This window comes from Cavia porcellus, unplaced genomic scaffold (genome assembly GCF_034190915.1).
Source record: "Cavia porcellus strain 051 isolate PalLab524CR breed Dunkin Hartley unplaced genomic scaffold, mCavPor4.1 scaffold_24, whole genome shotgun sequence".
Taxonomy (NCBI): domain Eukaryota; kingdom Metazoa; phylum Chordata; class Mammalia; order Rodentia; family Caviidae; genus Cavia; species Cavia porcellus.
Window position 1 is genome coordinate 57,465,566 of NW_026947507.1, and position 19,656 is coordinate 57,485,221.

Consider the following 19,656-nt stretch of genomic DNA (forward strand, 5'->3'; position numbering starts at 1 on the left):
AGAAGAGCAAGTCAAGCCCAAAGCCAAAAGAAGAGAAGAAATTATAAAAATCAGAGCAGAAATCAATGCAATAGAGACTAAGAAAACAATCCAAAGAATCAACGAATCAAAGAGTTGGTTCTTTGAAAGAATAAATAAAATCAATAAGCCCCTAGCCAATCTTATTAAAAAAAGTGAAGAAAAAGCTCAAATTCATGCAATAAGAAATGAAAAAGGAGAAATCACTACAGACCCAATAGAAATAACAGAAGATCATCAACACCTATTTCGAAAACCTCTACTCTCAAAAGTTTGATAACATAGAAGAAATAGACAGATTCTTAGAAACATATGAAGTACCAAAGCTAGATCAAGAGGATGTAAAACTGTTGAATAACCCAATCTCTGTTAATGAAATTGAAAATGTAATTAAGTCCTTACCCACCAAGAAGAGCCCAGGCCCAGATGGATTCACTGCAGAATTCTACAAGAAATACAAAGAAGACCTAATGCCGACACTCCTCAAACTATTCAATGAAATTGAAAGGGAAGCAATCCTTCCTAAGTCATTCCTGGAAGCAAATATTACTGTAGTACCAAAACCTGAGAAAGACCCAACTAAAAAAGAGAACTATAGACCAATCTCCCTAATGAACACAGATGCAAAAATCCTCAATAAAATATTGGCAAATATGATGCTGCAAATCATCAAGAAGATTATACACCATGACCAAGTGGGATTCATCCCAGGAATGCAAGGATGGTTCAACATACGCAAATCAATAAATGTAATCCACTGTATCAATAAAGCCAAAAATAGGAATCACATGATCAGTTCTGTAGATGCAGAAAAAGCCTTTGATAAGGTCCAACATTTATTCATGATAAGAACTTTACAGAAAATTGGAATAGATGGTCTTTACCTCAATATAATAAAGGCCATTTATGACAAACCAACAGCCAGCATCATACTAAATGGCCAAAAATTGAAAGCCTTTACTTTAAAATCGGGCACAAGACAAGGATGTCCTTTATCACCACTCCTGTTTAATATAGTACTGGAAGTACTAGCCAGAGCAGTTAGGCAAGAAAGATAAATAAAATGGGTAAAGATAGGAAAAGAAGAAGTTAAATTATCATTGTTTGTAGATGACATGATACTCTACATAGAAGAACCCCTAAACTCCATTGAAAGACTCTTAGATACAATAAATCAATTCAGTAATGTGGCTGGATACAAAATCAATACTCGGAAATCAATAGCATTCCTATACACGAACAACAAAATTACAGAGCGGGAAATAAGAGAAACTGCAGCCTTCACCTTAGCAAGCAAAAAAATGAAATATTTAGGAATTACTCTTACAAAAGAAGTGAAAGACTTACACAGTGAAAATTATAATACACTGAAAAAGGAAATTGAGGATGATCTCAGAAAATGGAAAGACATCCCTTGCTCATGGATAGGAAGAACAAACATTGTGAAGATGGCCATTCTCCCAAAACTGTTGTGCAGATTCAATGCAATCCCAATAGAAATACCGTCAACATACCTTATAGATCTAGAGAAATCACTCCTAAATTTCATCTGGAACCAAAAGAGACCTAGAATAGCAAAGGCAATTCTAAGCAGCAAAGACAAAGCAGGAGGCATCACAATACCTGACTTGAAGTTATACTACAAAGCAACAGTAGTAAAATCAACATGGTATTGGAATCAAAACAGAGCTGAAAATCAATGGAATAGATTAGAAGATACAACCACAACTACGAACACACTCAACCACCTTATCTTTGATAAAGGAGCCAAGCAGGTTCACTGGAAGAATGACAGTCTCTTTAATAAATGGTGCTGGAAAAACTGGCTCTCCATTTGCCGAAAACTAAAGCTAGACCCATGTCTATCACCATGTAATAAATTAAAATCTAAATGGGTCAAAGATCTGAATATTAAAAGAGAAACACTAAATCTATTGGAAGACAAATTGGGTAGAAACCTTGAAGACATAGGAGTAGGTAGAGAATTCATGAACAGGATTCAAACCGCACAGGAAATACTTCCCAGAATCAATAACTGGGACCACTTCTTATTAAAAAGTTTCTGCATGTCAAAAGAAATCTCCCGCATAGTGAAAAGAAAACCCACAAACTGGGAAAAGATTTTAGTGAACTCTATCTCAGACAAGTGACTCTTGTCTAAAACATATAAACAATTAAAAAAACTCAGACCCCCAAAATTCAAAGATCCAATCCAAAAATGGGCATCTGAGATGAATACGCAATTCTCAGATGAAGAAATGCAAATGGCAAATAAATACATGAAAATGTTCATCATCATTGGTCATTAGAGAAATGCAAATTAAAACCACACTGAAATACCATCTCACTCCTGAAAGAATGGCCAGGATCAAGAAAACCAACAACAACAAATGCTGGAGAAGCTGTGGGGAAAAAGGAACTCTCCTGCACTGCTGGTGGGAGTGTAGACTGGTACAGCCTTTGTGGAGGTCTGTCTGGAGATTTCTCAAAAAGTTGGGATTGGAAATCCCATTTACTCCAGCTATTCCACTTCTAGGCATATTCCCAGAAGAACTGAATGCATCATACCACAGTGATATATGTGCACCTATGTTTATAGCAGCACAATTTGTAATTGCCAGATCTTGGAAACAACCCAGGTGTCCATCAACTGAGGAATGGATAAAAAAGTTGTGGTATTTCTATACAATGGAGTATTATTCAGCTATAAAGAAGGATCACGTTGAGATATTTATCAATAAATGGGCACAGCTTGAGACCATACTCATAAGTGAAATAAATCAATCTCGCATGTGTGAATACCGAATAGTTTCCCTAATGTAAGTAATGATTCAAATATATAAAAATATGTGGTAATCATGATTCCCCATTATGTGGCCTTGAAGCCTTATAAAGTTTTCACTTATTAATTGGAAAGGCTTTTTTCTGGGCTTCTTGATATGGAAATATTTGAAGCTATAGTATATGAAGTTTTATTCAAATATTTCAAGAAAAAAGACAGACACTATGGTAACTACTATTAAGTTGGGTTATTTGGTGGTGAAGCACTAGGTTGCTGAAACAGTCATGCTTTGACCTGTATTGTTATATTGTTATGTCCTGTTTTATCTCAATCTCTCCCTTATTCTTTAAAAAAATTATTTAGTTATTTCTTATGTTTGTTTTAATTAAGGGGAAAATTTTAAAAAATTAGCAGGAGGTATAATAGTAACTTTTTTTGATTTCCTGTTAACTTGTTTTGAAGTCCTGTAATACTCCCATGATCTTGTTTTGACTGATTAGACTCTGTTCCATTCTGTATGATAGTATCAAGTTTGAGTGTATAGGCAACTACTTTGTAGGCAATAAGATTCACTAAGATGCCCATTCTGGTTTGACTATTGTCTCCTTTGGAAGTACTGTAATGTTTACAATGCCTAAATTTTATTGGTCTTGTTCTCTACTGTTTTGTTCAACTTTATAATATTTAATGAGATAGACAATTCTTTTTAAGGAAACAAGAGACATCGTTGATAACCATTGTTGATAACCTTGTACTCTGTTTTACATCATGTGCTATGTCTATCCTTGGTTTTGACTGACAGCTTTGGTTTGCCATATTTGACTTTATTCTCTCCCCCCCAAAAAAGTAATAAGAACTAAGGAGTAATAAAACCCAAAATGTATAAATTTTGTTGTAAAAAAGAGAGGGAAAAAAAAGAGCTTTAAAGGATACAACAGCAAGTGTGTTTAGGGGTGTTAAATAGCTGAGCATATTAATGTTTTTGGTTGGATCATTGAACACAACTGTTTGCAGTCTCACTGTTTGAATGTCCACTTTGTATTCTTTGATACTGTGATTTGAGCAACTATTTCTAAGATGATAATATGTAATCTATTAACTGGTGATTTCTTACTTTTTTTTTTGTAGTTCTGTATTACGTGTACCCTTACACCGCTTTGTTTTGTTTTGTGTTTTTCTCTTTTTCCTTTTAAATAAAATTTTAAAAAAAAGGATGTCTCTGCTATCCAGTTCCTTAAATATAGTTACCATATGACCCGTATGATCTGTACCCAAGAGAATTGAAAACATATGTCTCTGTAAAAGTTGGTGTGGAAATACTGATAGAGGTGTTATTCATAGCAGCCAAAGAGTGGGGACAGCTGAGGGTGGTGGCCTCTGCCTGAGCAACTTGATGAGACTGTATCAAAACAAAAAAAGAACTGGTGGAGAAGCTCAGTGGAGTACTTGCCTAGAAGGTGTGAGATCCTAGGTTCAACTGATAACCTTTAGCACTGAGGAAAAAAAGGAATGATACAAATGTGTGCTGGCTGCTAAGCCAAGTGTGGTGTATTTATATAATGTAACATTACTGAAATGTTACATTTCTATAAAAAGAAATGGAGTGTTGATAGGCATTACAATATGACTGACCCTTATGAACATTATGTAAGTGAAGGAAACTGATGCAGAAGGCTTCATATTTTTAACTCCTCAAAGTTTAAAATTTGTGGAGATAGCAAATGTGTAGAGAAAGGAAATAGATTAGTAGTTGTCAGAGACTTGGTAAGAATAGAGAATGACTGTGAAGGGGCATAGTTTGTTTTTGGGATGATGAAAATGTTCCGAATTATGAGTAACTCTATAAATGTGGTTAAAAAAAAACCACTGAATTTTGTACTGTCAGAAGGTGAATTTTATGGCACATAGATTATCTGTCAGTTTTTTAAATAAAGGAATAATACAATAGTGATTTTTCTACTAGAACATATCCTCTTGGATCAGGAAGAGAGTAACATTGGGGTTGGGGTGAAAAGGAACTGTAACAATTCAGTATTTATCAGAAATGGGATAGTGTGAGTTTAACATAACAAACAGCAAACTAAAAATAATCTTTGTTTGTTTTCCATTTCCCCCTTCTACTTTCATGAGAAATTTAGTGTTACATTTTAATCATTCCATTGAAATTTAAAATGTTTCTTTTATTTTTAGAATGTAAAAGGCTTTTCTTTATCCTGCAAGTATTCCCTTATTTTTGTAGCCTCTTGTTCTGATTTTGTATTTTTTAATATAATATTTTTTTCTTATTTTTCTATGTAGTTGCTTTAAACAAAAACAAATTAGACTATTAGTTTTAGTCTGTCTTTCCCATGACAGGTTTTTCTTGTGTTTTTAATGAATTTTGGCTGTCTAGTTGTGTTTAAGAGTGTGACTCTAACGGCTGTTGAAAGTCCTCTGCACCTGAATAGATTTTATCAACCTTGCTGTGGATGGATGAACAGGCAGTGGGGAATGACTCAGATTCCCCATAGGAAGGCTCTTCTTATCTCCTGCCAGAGGTGTAGAGTTGGACCACAGTTCTGTGGTGAGCAGAAGAGCTCAGATGCCTCAGTACTCAGACTGAGCAATGTATCTTATGAATTCCTCTGCACTCAGTTCTGTATTACTACCCTCAAGTGTGCTCCTTATCTCACCCAGTTTTTAGCTAATTCTTTGGTTTTAAGCCCCTCTCTTACCTACTGTTGCAAAAATACCTGAGCTTCTAGGAATTCTATAGAATGGATGAAAGTACTTTTTGATTATCAGTTTTTAAACTTAGGATACAACCTTTTCAGCTCTAAGTCAGTTAAACACTTGTTGCTTTCTGGTTTCAAAGTTGTTTTTTTTTGTTGTTGTTGTTGTTGTTTTGTTTTTTTCTGTACCAGGAACTCACGACCGCACACTTGCAAGGCAGGCGCTTATGCTGCTGAGCTAAATCCCCAGCCGCTGTTCCAAAGTTTTGATGCTGTTTCCCCTTACCACTTTTTTCATTTTTGATCTTTTTGTATGAAGCTCTCTTCTGCCTTCTGTCCTTTTCTTTTTTTTTTCCTTTTTATCAGTACTGGGGATCGAACTCATGACTACCTGCTTGCAAGGCAGATGCTTATGCCACTGAGCTAAATCCCCAGCCCCTCCATCTGTCCTTTTAAAAGCGCTTTTGGAAATAGAATACATTTATTTGTTCCTTAATCCTATTCACCTTTGTTGAATTTCTGTAGCTAGAGTTTAGTTTGATTATAGTAACCAGAGGAAATCTTTAAAGGTTCTTCCAATTCTTAGCCTTTGGAGAGCAATGTTTTCTATTAGAAGAATTACCGTTATTGTGCAATTGAGTTTTTATCATTATATTATATAATCCAAGTAAGCAGAAACATTGACTAATAGAGAAGTTACGAAAATTAAAAAGCCCTTTAGTGTTTATCTAGACTGACACTCTGATTTTGTTAATGAAGAAATCATGACCTATAGAGGTTAAGATAGTGAAGCTAGCTATTTCTTATACTATTCTCTCTGCCTGGATCTTTATGTGACTAAGACTGGTAACCGTGATTTTTAAATACCTAATGACCTTCAGGAGCTGTGGGCCATGCTGCTTGCACCTCCTTCATATATGTGTTCACAGAAATTCTCACTGCTTTGTAACTTTTCTTGTGTGACTCTTTTCACAATTACTTGTTCAAGCCCTGCCCCATCAGATTATATTCTTATGAAAATGGGACCTTACTCTTCTGTATCACTTTGCACAGTTCTTTCTTTACCCAGCACTGTAAACTGAACCTTAAATATTTGTTGGGTGATGATTATGTTGTAACAAATTCAGAGTTTGTATTCTCGACTTTTTAAAGATATCTAGAGAAGGATTTGCATGTTTTTTTTTCCCCACATGCTACCTTCTTTAGACTTTCATGATAATAATAGATTCACTTTTCATGTGTTTTTTTATTTAAGGGATAAACAGTATTCATTCATTAAATGAATATTGTTTTCTTTTTCGATATTAAGTGGTAATTGAAACTCTGTCAGTAGGAGCAACCATGCTATTACCTCCATTGAGAGAATGGATGGAGTTACTTCATTCTCTTTTACCCCAAAGGCCTGATAGATGGGAAAGCTTATCTAAAGGACAGGTAAGCCTTTGTGTGGCATCTAAGTAAACTGGTTGTATCATAAGACATTGGAGTGAGAGGAAAATAAGCTGATCAACTGCCATGTGTTCATGGGGCAATACTTGATGTATCTGGTTGTTTAATGTTATATGTTGGAAGAATTGCAGATGTTTAGTGATTACAGGTAAAGCAAATAATAAATTATTTGGGACTAATTACTAAAATAACAACTGATTTCCCCACTGTTGATTGCTGTGTCATCCCTCTGATTCTTTGGTTTATTTTTAGTTTGTTGAATTAAAACCAAAGCTATGTGCTACTGCTGTTGGTTCCATTGACAGACTTTGAATGCAATTGTTTATCTAAAAAGCGAAAGATGACCATTAAGGAAAAGTATTTAAGGATATAAATATTCTTATTTTTCACTTCTCTTAGGTATATTGAAATAAGTATATTTTGCTGTACCAAACAGAATCAAATTTAGAATGGCCAGGTGTGGTGACACATGCCTGTGTTCCCAGCATTCGGATGGCTGAGACAGGCAGGTCACTGGGAATTCGAGGGCAATCTGGGCTACAAAGTGAGTTCAAGGCCAGCCTGAACTACACAGTGAAACCCTATCTCAAAAAGACAGGAAAAAAAAAAGAATCAAATCTAGAGATACAGATTTGAGGAAAAATGGTACTTACAATAGATATCCACAGATGGTTTCCAGTGAGTATTTTGTATTAGTTTAAGTTTCAGATGATTTATTTTAAACATTTAAATAAGTAGTCATTGGAAACCCTTTAAAATAACACTTATAATTTGTCTGTTGGCATTTCCTATTCCTATTTGTAGTACTTAAATTATGATGCACAGTATGCCACTTTAGCTAAGAGTTTTAAGTATTATAAGAAGGATACACTAAGCCATTATATTTTTCTAAATAGTATTAATTGGATAGTTTTTCTTATAATTATATACTTCCTGCAGATTATTGTTTAATCAGGTTATTACATAGATTAGTTAGCATAATTAGTATATTTTCCTAGATCCTTTTTCTTTCTCATCAGTATGTTGTAAGCTATCCATGTATTCCTGTTTCATTGCTCTTTAGAGAATGCAACTGGACATCATTCTGACAAGTTTGCAGGATCATACACATGTCGCCTCCCTACTTGGCTATAGCTCGCCCTCTGATGCCACTGACCTCTCTGCTGTGTGCACTGGCTATGGAAACCTGTCAGATCAGCCCTATGGCACTCAGAGCTGCCATCCCGACACCCATCTGGCTGAGACTTTGATGAAAACTCTCCTAAGAAATTTAGGATTTTATACAGTAAGTTGCTTTTTCATTGCAGTAAAATAAATAAATAAAGTAATATCTCCTCATGTTAAGGTATTTTGACCTTTAAAAACTTAAAATATAACCTTCCCATTTCCCCAAAGGGAGACATGAATCAGGTCTCATGAAATATTATGAGGCCTCAGTGAAATGTATTTGAGAATTACAGAGAGATTAATGTTAGAATTTTACCAGCCTTTTTCATGTTAACAAACAATAAGCAGATAAAAACTGTCAAAAAATTTAAAGAAAATAATGAACAAGGGGATACAATGTTATAATTCAGTTGTACTAAGAATCGACTGGTTAGTAGAAGAGGAAACAGTAGGTCCCATCACACTATGTATATGAGAGTGCCATTAATTCCTTCTTTCTGTTTCTTAAATCCATCCCTCTCCCCCACAAGTAGCTATTTTAGATCAAGCTTAGTCATTATTGATCCAACATTAATAACTGTGTTGTAGCTGTTGTCAGTATTGCTGCTTTCTTTTCAGGATTTTATTGCTAGAATAATCTCTCTGTATTAAAAAGCCCTTCAGTCATCTTTCATCATTGGCTCATGCACCATTCTTGTCAGTACCTTTCTTACTGGTGTATCTTTTCCATTTGTATATGGTACACTTGTGTCCTGATTGTTCTTCTTTACCAATCTGACTTCTTTAAGGTTTGCCATTTTAGGGAGCCTTGTTCATCTAACCATGTGATTGATTATAGTAGCATACACCTATATTGCTAAGCACTTTTGGGATAAGTGGCTTAACTTCAAATCATTTGTATATAATTTCATGTTGTCTTCTATAGGACTAGGTTTGTATATTGTTTTTTCCTTGTATAAGTCTAGTGCTATGTTCTGCCCACAGAAAAAGGCCATTGACTAGGTCTGAAAATTGTTCCTGCAGAATTATTCTCTTTTTTGCCTAGGAATGTGAATTGCATGTGATGTTTGGTATTTTTAGGAAGTAATGGCTACAAATTGGACAGGGGTGATGTTAATAGTTTGTGCATTTGTTAATGACTGAAATTTTTTCCCAGACTTCTACAGAGGCTGTTTGCTATATTAAAGCAGTTGTTTTCATATATGATTAGGTTAAATGTGAGTTAAATGTGAATGCTTTATGGAAAAGGAGATAAAATATTAGTCACTTTTGAATTAAAATTGTAAATTATTGTTTATCTAAAATACAATTTAAACCAATTTGTTATGTTTTAAGACTTTAAAAATAATAATGCTATTGTCAGTTTATAAGCAAAGGCCTTAAAATGTTCTCATAGTCATACTGTAAACCTAGACTATGGGGTAAAAATATTCAAGTTATTGATAATAAAATTTAGAAAAATGGAAATACTTAAATAGAGGAATGGTTCAGTAAGTAATGATATATGTGGTCAATAGAATCTTATAACTTAAATTTTATACACATGTGGTTTGTAGAAATGTTGGCCCAAAATAAATAAATCAATAAATAATGAGTCTGGGCATATAGCTCAGTGGAAGAGTGCTTGCTTAGCATGCACAAGACCCTGAGTTCAATCCCCAGTACCCTGCCTCCCCCAAAAGAGAGCGAACAATATAGAAAGATTTGTAATTCTGTTGGAAAGGAACAGGCTAAAAATAGACTATGCAGTTTTATGTAAACATGAAACAGACCAAAAAATACTAGTGATTATTTTCTTAGGGTAATTGAGCCATTACCTAATGTATAGCCTGTGTTTGAATTTCAGCTAAAATTAAAACACAGCCCAATTATTTAAATATAGCATGGTCATACAGTGCATTTTTTGGTTAATTTTTATAAGATAGGAATTGACTGGTTCAAATGACACCTGTGTGAGCAGCGTTCAGGATAGTGTAGAGACAAATGTGCTGCTCCAGTGATGGTAGGAGTAAACTGTTAATAATTGTCCTAGCAGTATCTTCTATAGCAATTTCCCTCCCAGGTCAGTATTTGGTCCAGAATCACATATTGTATTTAGTTGTTAGGTTTTTTGGTTCAGTTGAGAGCCAAAGGGAGAGAGAAAGTATAAGAGAAATTGAGCTTTTGGAGAGATCTCTGCTTAAAAGGGGTACAGAACAAGTTGGGATGACAAAAAGTTTTGTATAAAGAAAAGGGTTTGGAATCTGCAAGGGGTAGGTTCTGTCTGGAGAGGTTGTGTAGGTTGGCTGTCAGCCCCCATAATGGAGACTGTAGACCAGGTACATCAGCCTGAGAATGCAGGTAAAACACTGTAGGTGGTCCCCCTGTTGGCAAGAAAAGAGAAGGTTTTACCTGAGCTATCCAGCAAGACTTAGGGCTCTGAGAGAGATACCTTGGTTGGGGCCATGGGCCCTCAGCCCCCTCAGTCCTCTTCAGTGACAAAACTGAGCAGGTTATTGAGCGATGAGTTCAGTGTCAGTGGTGACATAATCTCCTATAAGGGTAGAGAGTTTGATGACTTACCTGCTTTCTGGTGGACAGAGCAGTTGTACTTGCAGTGACCCTCTTGTTTGCAGATGGGACAGGATCCCAGTGGTGGCCATGGGTCAGGGCAATCTTGTGCCCAGTGCCCTTTCGTGCTGCACCTTAAGCATGGTCCTGGAGAGCCTCAGGTTTTAGATTTTTCTTTGACCATATATTTTATTTTGAGCCCTGAGTGCCACAGCCAGAAATTAGCCTTGAAATTTAGTCTGTAGTACAACTTTTTTAGTTGTCATGTTTCTTTAGTCCATTTATTTACTTTTTGTTTCAGTTTTTATTTTTGTTTTTGAAACAGGGTCTCACTACATAGTGCAGGCTGGCTTTGAACTCACTGTGTAGTCTTGAGTGCTGGGATTATAGGCATGTGCCACCACATCCGGCCTTTTTTTTTAAATCGGTGCCAGGGATCGAACTCATGACTGCGCACTTGCAAGGCAGGTACTTATGCCGCTGAGCTAAATCCCCAACCCCTCTATGTTCTTAGAAATCTATAAGCATGTGGAAATAAAACCTTTACACAGAAGATCTGAAAAGGAATAGCTTAAAAATGTTTTATATGTTGTCTTTTTCTTTTTCTTTCTTTCTATTTTTTTTTTGTACCAGGAATTGAACTCAAGATTTTGTGCTTACCAGGAAGGTGTTCGTACTGCTGAGCTGCATCCCTCACCCCAATATGTGTTGCTTTGATTAGTTGCTCACTCTTTTTTCTTGTTTTCTATATTTTCAAAGATGTTAGAGTTAAGTGTATGTTACTTCTTAAATTGAAAAAACAAATCAAAACTTTTCTTTCTACTAGTTTATTACAAGAATTATAGCAAAGATCAAAACATTGATAATTGAGGCAGGTATGTTGCATATACCTGTAATCTCAGCACTTCCAGTGTCCTGGGCCAGGAAGATTGCAAGTCCAAGCCTAGCATGCCCAGTTGAGGTAGACCTTTGTCACAAAGTGAAATATTTAAAAGGGCTTGAAAAGTACTTGTAGCTTCATACAAAGGCCCTGGGTTCAATCCCAGAGCTGGGGAAAAGAAATTGGTAATGGGAGAAAGAACATAATACCTTTTAAATCAGAATCTTTCATGATAGACATTACTTTCATTTGGAAGTCTTTCAAATATAATCTTTAACATGTCATTTTAGGATCAAGCATTTGGAGAGCTAGAAAAGAATAGTGATAAATTTCTACTTGGAACATCATCATCAGAGAACAGTCAGCCTGCTCATCTTCATGAACTGCTGTGTTCATTACAGAAACGGCTACTGGCATTTTGCCATATTAATAACATTAGCGAGGTATGTGATTCTTTGTTTTTTATGGACATCTATCAGGACCTTGAAACTTGTGTATTTGGGTGTGCCATAATTTCATACCTTGAGTATTTTACCATAATAATTAAGGAACTTTTTTCTCCTTAGAACTCAAGCAGTGTGGCATTGCTTCATAAACATCTGCAGCTCTTGTTGCCTCATGCCACAGATATTTACTCCCGTTCTGCAAATCTGCTCAAAGAAAGTCCTTGGAATGGCAGTGTTGGAGAAAAATTAAGAGGTTTGTTTGGTGTTGAATTGCCATCTAATGAGTAGTTTAAAAGTAATAATTATTAACCCTTGAGGGTCTGCAGCCTCTGAGTACAAGAAGAATTGTCTTGAATCTTTTTATTGAATATTTCTTTAATCTTGGTTTGGGGTAATGATAGCACTAGAAGAGTCTAACTGACATCATAAAGGCTTAATTTATAGGCAATGGATGGTGTAAAATCCAAAAGATTAGTTTCAAATGGTATAATGTGTTATTATTTTCTTCTGTTTCTTTATCTTGCTCAAGCGCTTGCCAGTGTCGATTTTTCCTTCTGGAAAGCTTTGTTCCATATCTTCTGTGTGATCACAGTCCTTTTTATTTCATCTCTCTGACCACTATTTTTCCATGAGCTCTGATAGGCCCCTTTTGCTTCAACAGTGCCTTTCATGTCAAGGATCCTGTGAATCTGTTTTCAGCCCTCTTTTCCTTTCTGAATGGTTTTATCTAATCTCAGAGTCCTTTAACCACCATGGGTGTTACTGACTCCAATGTGAGAATTCCTTTCCTGAGCACTAGAACTTTTGCCTAACTAAAATCCAGCATGTCTGTATCAAACCATCTCATCTCTGAAGTTTCCCAGCTAAGGAAAGAAATAAATGAGCTGAAGAACTGAAACCACTTCTGATTAGATATCTCCATGTGGTTGTTCCACAAGGAACTAAAATTAAGCATCTTCACACTGAACTCATTTTGAATGCTCCTTTCAGTCCTAAATACAATAAAACATTTAAACAAATGTGATTTAAAATCTCTGCCTGTAATAAAAACATTTCAAAAATACTTAAAAAGTTTCTAAAACTACAAAGTAACCACAAGGGCAGAAAGTTTTGGCTGCTTTGGTTATGGCTATATATCATCTTTGCCTAGAGTGGTGCTTGATCTTGCAGGTAACTCAATAAATGTTTCAGTCAATTTCCAAATGAATGAGAAATTCATAATGTATATTCAAACAATTATAACCTTTTGAATTGATTGGCATGAAAGACAGGTATGCTTTCCTACAAAGTGTCTATTGGTGGTACATTCTGAAAGTGAATAAATATTAGTCTTGTAATCCACAAACCAGCCCCCAAACTCGAGTTTAAAATGAGGCAAAAACATATTTTAAAAAGCAGCGCTGATTTATTTTATCCTGGGCCCAGTGACACAGTGCAGTTGCAGATTGCAAAAGCTGTGTGTTGCCCTCAAAAGCTTGCAGCCTTTATGTATATATCACAGTTTACAAAGTAAGAGGTTATGGGCGTGGATCAGGAAATCTGCTAAGGAAATATTTTAGTCTAGCAGTAATTAACAATCTTTTGTTAGCTTATTTTAGCACCACATCTGTTATTTATAGAGGGCAACAATGGTTAACATATCAACTAGATTTGGTTCCCAGGGACTCACAATTCTTTACAGAGGAGAGCATTGATTAACATATCAATTAGGTCACCCGGAGTGGGGGAAAACCGCCTACAGAACAGTAAGGCCTCGTTACAGGTATTTTGGTATAATACAAATATAACAAAGCTCTTTTTGCTAGTGTACAGAAGTTAGTACGGTACTGTTACAACTTGGGCGCCGGTATAAAATCCAAGGAAGCAAGAGACAGAAAATTTAGGTAGCAAAGTCTGGCGACGAGTCTCCAGGAGTCAATTTGGAGACTGTGTCCCAGAGACTGAAGGGAGGACTTTAAAAAGAGGCTGGAGGAAAAAGCGGGGGGAGAAACAAAGAAACCTGCAGAGCCATCAAACTTGTTGACCTGAGTCTGGAAACTGTATTGCTGTCCACTTAGCTCTGACAATCTCAGGAGTTCCTGGTGTTTCTCAAATTACTCCCATCCTACAGACTGACATTATCTCAGAGTGGCACATCTGCAGCAATATTTGGAGAAGAAAGTAGAGAGTTAATTATCCCAGGATAGCTCGTTTTCGCTAGTGGGTGCGAAGGGGTCAAGAGTTACAAGAAGCTGAAACTTAAGTTTTACAAAGATTTGATATCTTAGCTCTTTAGTGGAGAATAGAGGCGCCTAAAAGTGATTAACAACCCTTGTTAGCTTGTTTTAGCACAACTTCTGTAGTTTGTAGAGGGCAACAATGGTTAACATATCAATTAGGTAAGATTCTTGCAATTCTTTACATATCAATTAGGTCACTTAACATATCAGTTAGGGAAAAAGAATAAAAAAACAGATTTAGTAAGCCACGTTGCAGGTTTGCTATAATACACAAAATAATGAAGGTATTTTCTTAGAGTACAACAGTACCAGCTAGCAGGGAATGTTCAATAAAGAGTTTTCAGCTTAGTCTACTTTGTTCCAAACCAAAGTAGTTTTTCTTCCATTTATTTTTGTTTGAAATAGTTGTTTATGTTGCATTTCTTGCCCCTTATAGATGTGATACACGTCTCAGCTGCAGGCAGTGTGCTCTGCCAGATTGTTAACGCCCTACTGTTACTCCCAGTGTCAGTGGCTCGTCCCCTGTTGAGTTACCTCCTGGATCTCTTGCCACCTCTTGATTGCCTTAATAGACTCCTGCTAGCTGCTGCTCTTCTAGAAGACCAAGAGTTACAGTGGCCTCTTCATGGTAAGTAAAGGTAGAAAAAGGGTAAATAGTGCTTTTGAGGAGATACTCCTCTTGTGTGCATCAGCTCAAATCATGTCTGATTATGGGTGTTTTGTGTAATCAAAAGATTATCTTCTGGCTGGGGATTTAGCTCAGTGGTATAAGCACCTGCCTTGCAAGCAGGTGGTTGTGAGTTCAATCGCCGGTACCGATAAAAAAAAAATACTGTCTTCTAAAAGTTTATGGTCTAAATTAGGTAAGTGACATGGGACTCTGAAGAAAGATGCTTATGTATAAATAAAAGTCATAAAAAGTATCCTTATTGTCATTAGGTTAGGATTCTGTATTTTACTGGCACTAGACCTTTTTTTCTTCAATTTTTTTTTTTTTGGCCTTTTTCCTTTTTATCGGTACCAGGGATCAAACTCACGACTGTCTGCTTGCAAGGCAGGTGCTTATGCCGCTGAGCTAAATCCCCAGCCCCTTTTTCTTCAAATTTTGACATAGGAAAAATTGAGATACATCTTACGATGTATAATAGGAAAGCCTTGTATCATAATTTAGCATCATTTTACCTTAGAGGTACTCAAAGATAATGGTCCATTTAATCATCAGTGCATTACTGGATTCCATGTAAAAGTTCTTTCTTTCTTTCTTTTTGTGGTGGGGAGGTACTGGGAATTGAACTCATGACCTTGTGCTTGCCAGGCAGGCACTTATGCTGCTAAGCTATATCCCTAGCTTTATTTTTTAAATAATATGGTTTCAGTTTTTAAAAAGGCAATATGATGATAGAAAGAGGACCACAGTAAGGAAATGGAAAGAGGAGGAAAGTAGGGAAGGTAGAAGAAGAAGACAAGGTAGTAGAGGGAAGGTAGACAAGATAGAACAAAGCTGGTCACTGAGTGACATTAGACCTGGTTGCAAGCTTTAAAGTTGTTCCTGTGCTTTGTTGCAGTCCTGTAAAATTGTGAAGCTTTATCCAATCATCTCCCTGTTAAGGTGATACCCACCATGGTAGCCCAGACACACTAGAAGTGGGCAGTTATCTATAAATCAACTGTGTATCTTTGTTAATGCTTTTGGCATACTGCCGAACCCAACCAAAGAAACATTAATTTCCCTATTGGAAAATCGTGTAATGGCTAGGAAAACAATTATTAATCTAATTTTAACAGACATAGTGTAGCCATGAGAATATATTTAAGCCAAATTTATTTACCTAATTTGTCTTGAATAAGCTTCCTTATTCTTCCTGCAGAATATTTCATTGTTTATCTTAAAGTTAGGAGTTTCATACAGGAAGTTTATATTTAGTAGTACTTCTCTGTTTTAATTTAGCTTGTATACCAGAGAATATATATAAAAAGCATTTTATGTGTCTTGGTTACTTTTCTCTCATTGCTGAGATAACATACCCAATGCTTAAAGAAGGAAGAGTTTATTTAACTCACAGTTTTTGAAGGTTTTAGTGCATAATCAGCTGGCTCTAAGGCCGGGTGGCATGGCACTGGGGTAACACTTCAAGGCAGCAGAAGACAGTAAAAGCAACAAGAGCAAAAAATGGGAGAATAAGCCTCTTTTCTTCCCTTACTTTGTAAATAGGCTATCCATCTTTGGGTGGGTGTTGCACTCACACTATCTCCATGGTGTCCTCTTGCGCAGGTTCAAAATGATTGCAAAGTGAGGTCCCTGGTCCCCTGCTGAGTCATTTAGTTAAACTTCTAAACTTTTCAAGTTGACACAGTGAATAACATCCTGTAGTGGTAAGGGTATGTCCTCTAGGATGTAGAACTGCTGAGTTACTTGTTAAATCTCTTTCCTTCTCAAGTTGACACACTGAATCATAATTCTATGTTTTCATGGTAAAATTAGGTTACTTCAGTAATTTATTGCAGTGCGATAGAGTAAAGCCATGAGAAAACTTTGGCTCTTAAAACTGCCAAGTGAAGATATGCCCACTAATGATTTGTCTTTAGGAGGGCCAGAAGTAATCGATCCTGCTGGTGTTCCATTACCTCAGCCCGCTCAGTCTTGGGTGTGGCTTGTGGACCTGGAAAGAACAATTGCTCTCCTTATGTGGCGGGTGGTGTCCTGGCGGTGTGCTTCAGGGTTCCCCTGTGTCTCCAGAGGAACAGGATACTGCTTATTGGATGAAAACACCACTTTTCAGTGATGGAGTCGAAATGGACACTCCTCAGCTAGGTAATAGGCTTCTCTACAGCATTTAAAATGCATGCTTATTTGTACTTCCATTTTTTTCATATTCTGAGTTTGCTGAAGAAAGAACTAACTGATGGATGATTGCAAAATTGATCATTTTAGGGAAGACCACAGAATAAAGCAATAAAGTCCTACATAGTGGTGTAGTGAAAAGAGTATCCTTCCCCTCAAAGTGTAGATCTGATCTCACTGTTTTGTATTTTATCACTTACTACTTGTGTTTTTGAGCAAGTCTAACTTACAAAATAGAGAAATGCTTGATTAGTTGTGTTTTTCATAAAACTGCTTCATATAGAGTAAAGCACTGTAGGAGTAGGTGTCGTGATTTAACAGTGTGCAGGAGTGATAGTCTCCCCACACCCCCCTCGTTTGTAGTGTCTTTGAGGTTTGTCTTTTCTGCCTCAGCTTGCATTTCTCTACTTTATTGGCAGGCTACTTGTCAGATCAAACATGAGGACTTACCCTGTTCCCCAACAGATGACCTTTATTTATTTGAGAATGGTCCTTTAATCTCTCTGGTCTTTTAATTTTGATTCTTTGAAATTGTAAGTCAGAATACATATGGTATAATTAGATCTAAAATTCATTATTTCTCTGATAAGAGGAGGAGACCCAAAGAGTGTCAGCAGAAGAAAGTAAGAGCAAGAACAGGGGAGAGGGAAAGAAACAGAAATAGGAGGAAGTGAGAGAAAAGAAGAAGAAGAAGAAAAAAAAAGGCGTGTTGGTTCACAGCAGTAATCTGCATTTGAGAGGCTGAGGGAGGAGGATTGTTGCAAATTTGAAACCAGCCTGGGCTACAAAATGGAGCTCGAGGCCAGGCCAAACTGCACAACAAGACACTGTCTCAAAGACTAGAGAGAGAGAGAGAGAGACAGACAGACAGACAGACAGACAGACAGAGAAGAGTGGGGAGAGGGACCAAGACAAAATGAGAAGAATCTGCTTTGGGGGTTCAAAGAGCAAAGGAAAGTTGAAGATTTTTTTCCTTTTGCAAATATAAGCATACATTCATCCTAAGTGATTCACCCTAAGTGATTTTGGCCATGGCCAATGGAATGCTAGACAGATGTTTCTGTTAAATCAAAGAAAGCAATATCTTGAAATTACCAAGAGACACTTTGTGTGCTAAAAAGAATTCTAGTGCCCTCAATTTTTACCTCTTTACCTTCCAAATGATCTCCCAAGGGAAAACGTGTCTGTGTCTATCTTCCCTGTATTCCTGCTATATTTACTTCATTCAAATAACTAGACTTAAAATGAATAAAGTCAACTGTTTTTAATGTTTTCAGTTTTTAAATTATAAAATCATAAAACCATTAAATAGATATGTGGTTTAAAAGCTTATAAAGAAACATGGTATTGTCTTATGAAATTGTAAGTATATAATAATTCAATTATATTCTGGGTCAGTATGAATTTTAATAGTTGTCAAAGCACCAATTAGAGCATTTTGTTTTTTAAAATGTGAAAGTGAACTTTGAATGCCAAATACCTTTTTGAAAACTTGAGAGAGAGCTGCCTGTAGAAATGTAATCATCAACTAGGGAAGTATTCATGGCATCTTCTGTCTTTCTTGGACCATTCTTTATTTTCCTTTAAGTCTAGAGAAAAAAGAAAATCCTGTCTAACCTAACATGTTTCTCAAAGAGGATATCATTTCATTTGGAGCAGCACTTTTTAGTTATGCAGGACTGTGCTGCACAGGTTGGACATTCCGCATCCCTGGCCTCTACCCATCAAGGTGCAAGAGCTTCCCCTGAGTGTCATATCCTTCTGTTGGGAATAAGAACAGTGAATCTACCTCTAACTGAAAAACATGAAAGGACTTTACCTTGGTACTGCAAAGGACTTGAAATATAATTTTACATGTATTAAATAAACATGGCAAGATTTTATGTGTTGCACTAAAATGTATGAGGTTTGAAATCATTAATATGAATTTGTTGTTTAGATAAATGTATGAGTTGCCTGTTAGAAGTAGCTCTTTCTGGAAATGAAGAACGGAAGCCTTTTGATTATAAATTGTGGCCTGAAATTGTTGTCTATGTAGACTTGGCATTGGGTTGTTTTAAAGAGCCAGCCCGTAGCCTTTGGATCAGCATGCAAGATTACGCTGTTAGTAAAGGTAAGATAAAGAGGATAAAGGGAGTAAATACGTTGCTCATAATGCAGGTACATATGTGACATGTATAAGCAGAAAATCACAGAAATTATACTGCTTTTTTATAGAGAAGGCATTTTTTGAACAACACTTTATAAACAACATTTTAAGACAGTTTTTCTCTTTGTAGAAAATACCCTAGGGTGGTTTTTCTTCTTTCTTTCTTTTTTTTTTTTTGTAAGCATGCAAACAAACAGAAGGTTAAATGCCTTCCAACTTATTTCTGAATCATTTATTTATTTTATTATATCAATTCCTATTAGAAGGGAAAAAGTAAATGATTGAGAAGAAAAACTTACTTTCTAAAATGTATTTTTATATATTCTAATTCTATATCATTTATTTGGAATGTGCAGTTACATTTTTTATATCACATCATTTGTTACACTGCAGTGAGAACTTTAAAAATTACAAATAAATACAAGGTGGATAAAAGCAATTTC

The 19,656-nt window shown here is 36.1% G+C and overlaps 1 protein-coding gene across 1 annotated transcript; it reads left to right on the forward strand.

Moving 5' to 3' along the window:
* The first annotated feature begins 6,827 nt into the window (after window positions 1–6,827).
* On the forward strand, window positions 6,828–19,393 carry LOC134472791 (probable E3 ubiquitin-protein ligase HERC1). Its single transcript, XM_063235107.1, has 7 exons — window positions 6,828–6,945; window positions 8,024–8,245; window positions 11,848–12,000; window positions 12,124–12,256; window positions 14,659–14,850; window positions 16,809–17,034; window positions 19,004–19,393. Exons 1-6 carry the CDS (start codon window positions 6,853–6,855, stop codon window positions 17,003–17,005), a joined length of 990 nt encoding a protein of 329 aa, XP_063091177.1. The 5' UTR covers window positions 6,828–6,852; the 3' UTR covers window positions 17,006–17,034; window positions 19,004–19,393.
* The last annotated feature ends 263 nt before the right edge of the window (window positions 19,394–19,656 follow it).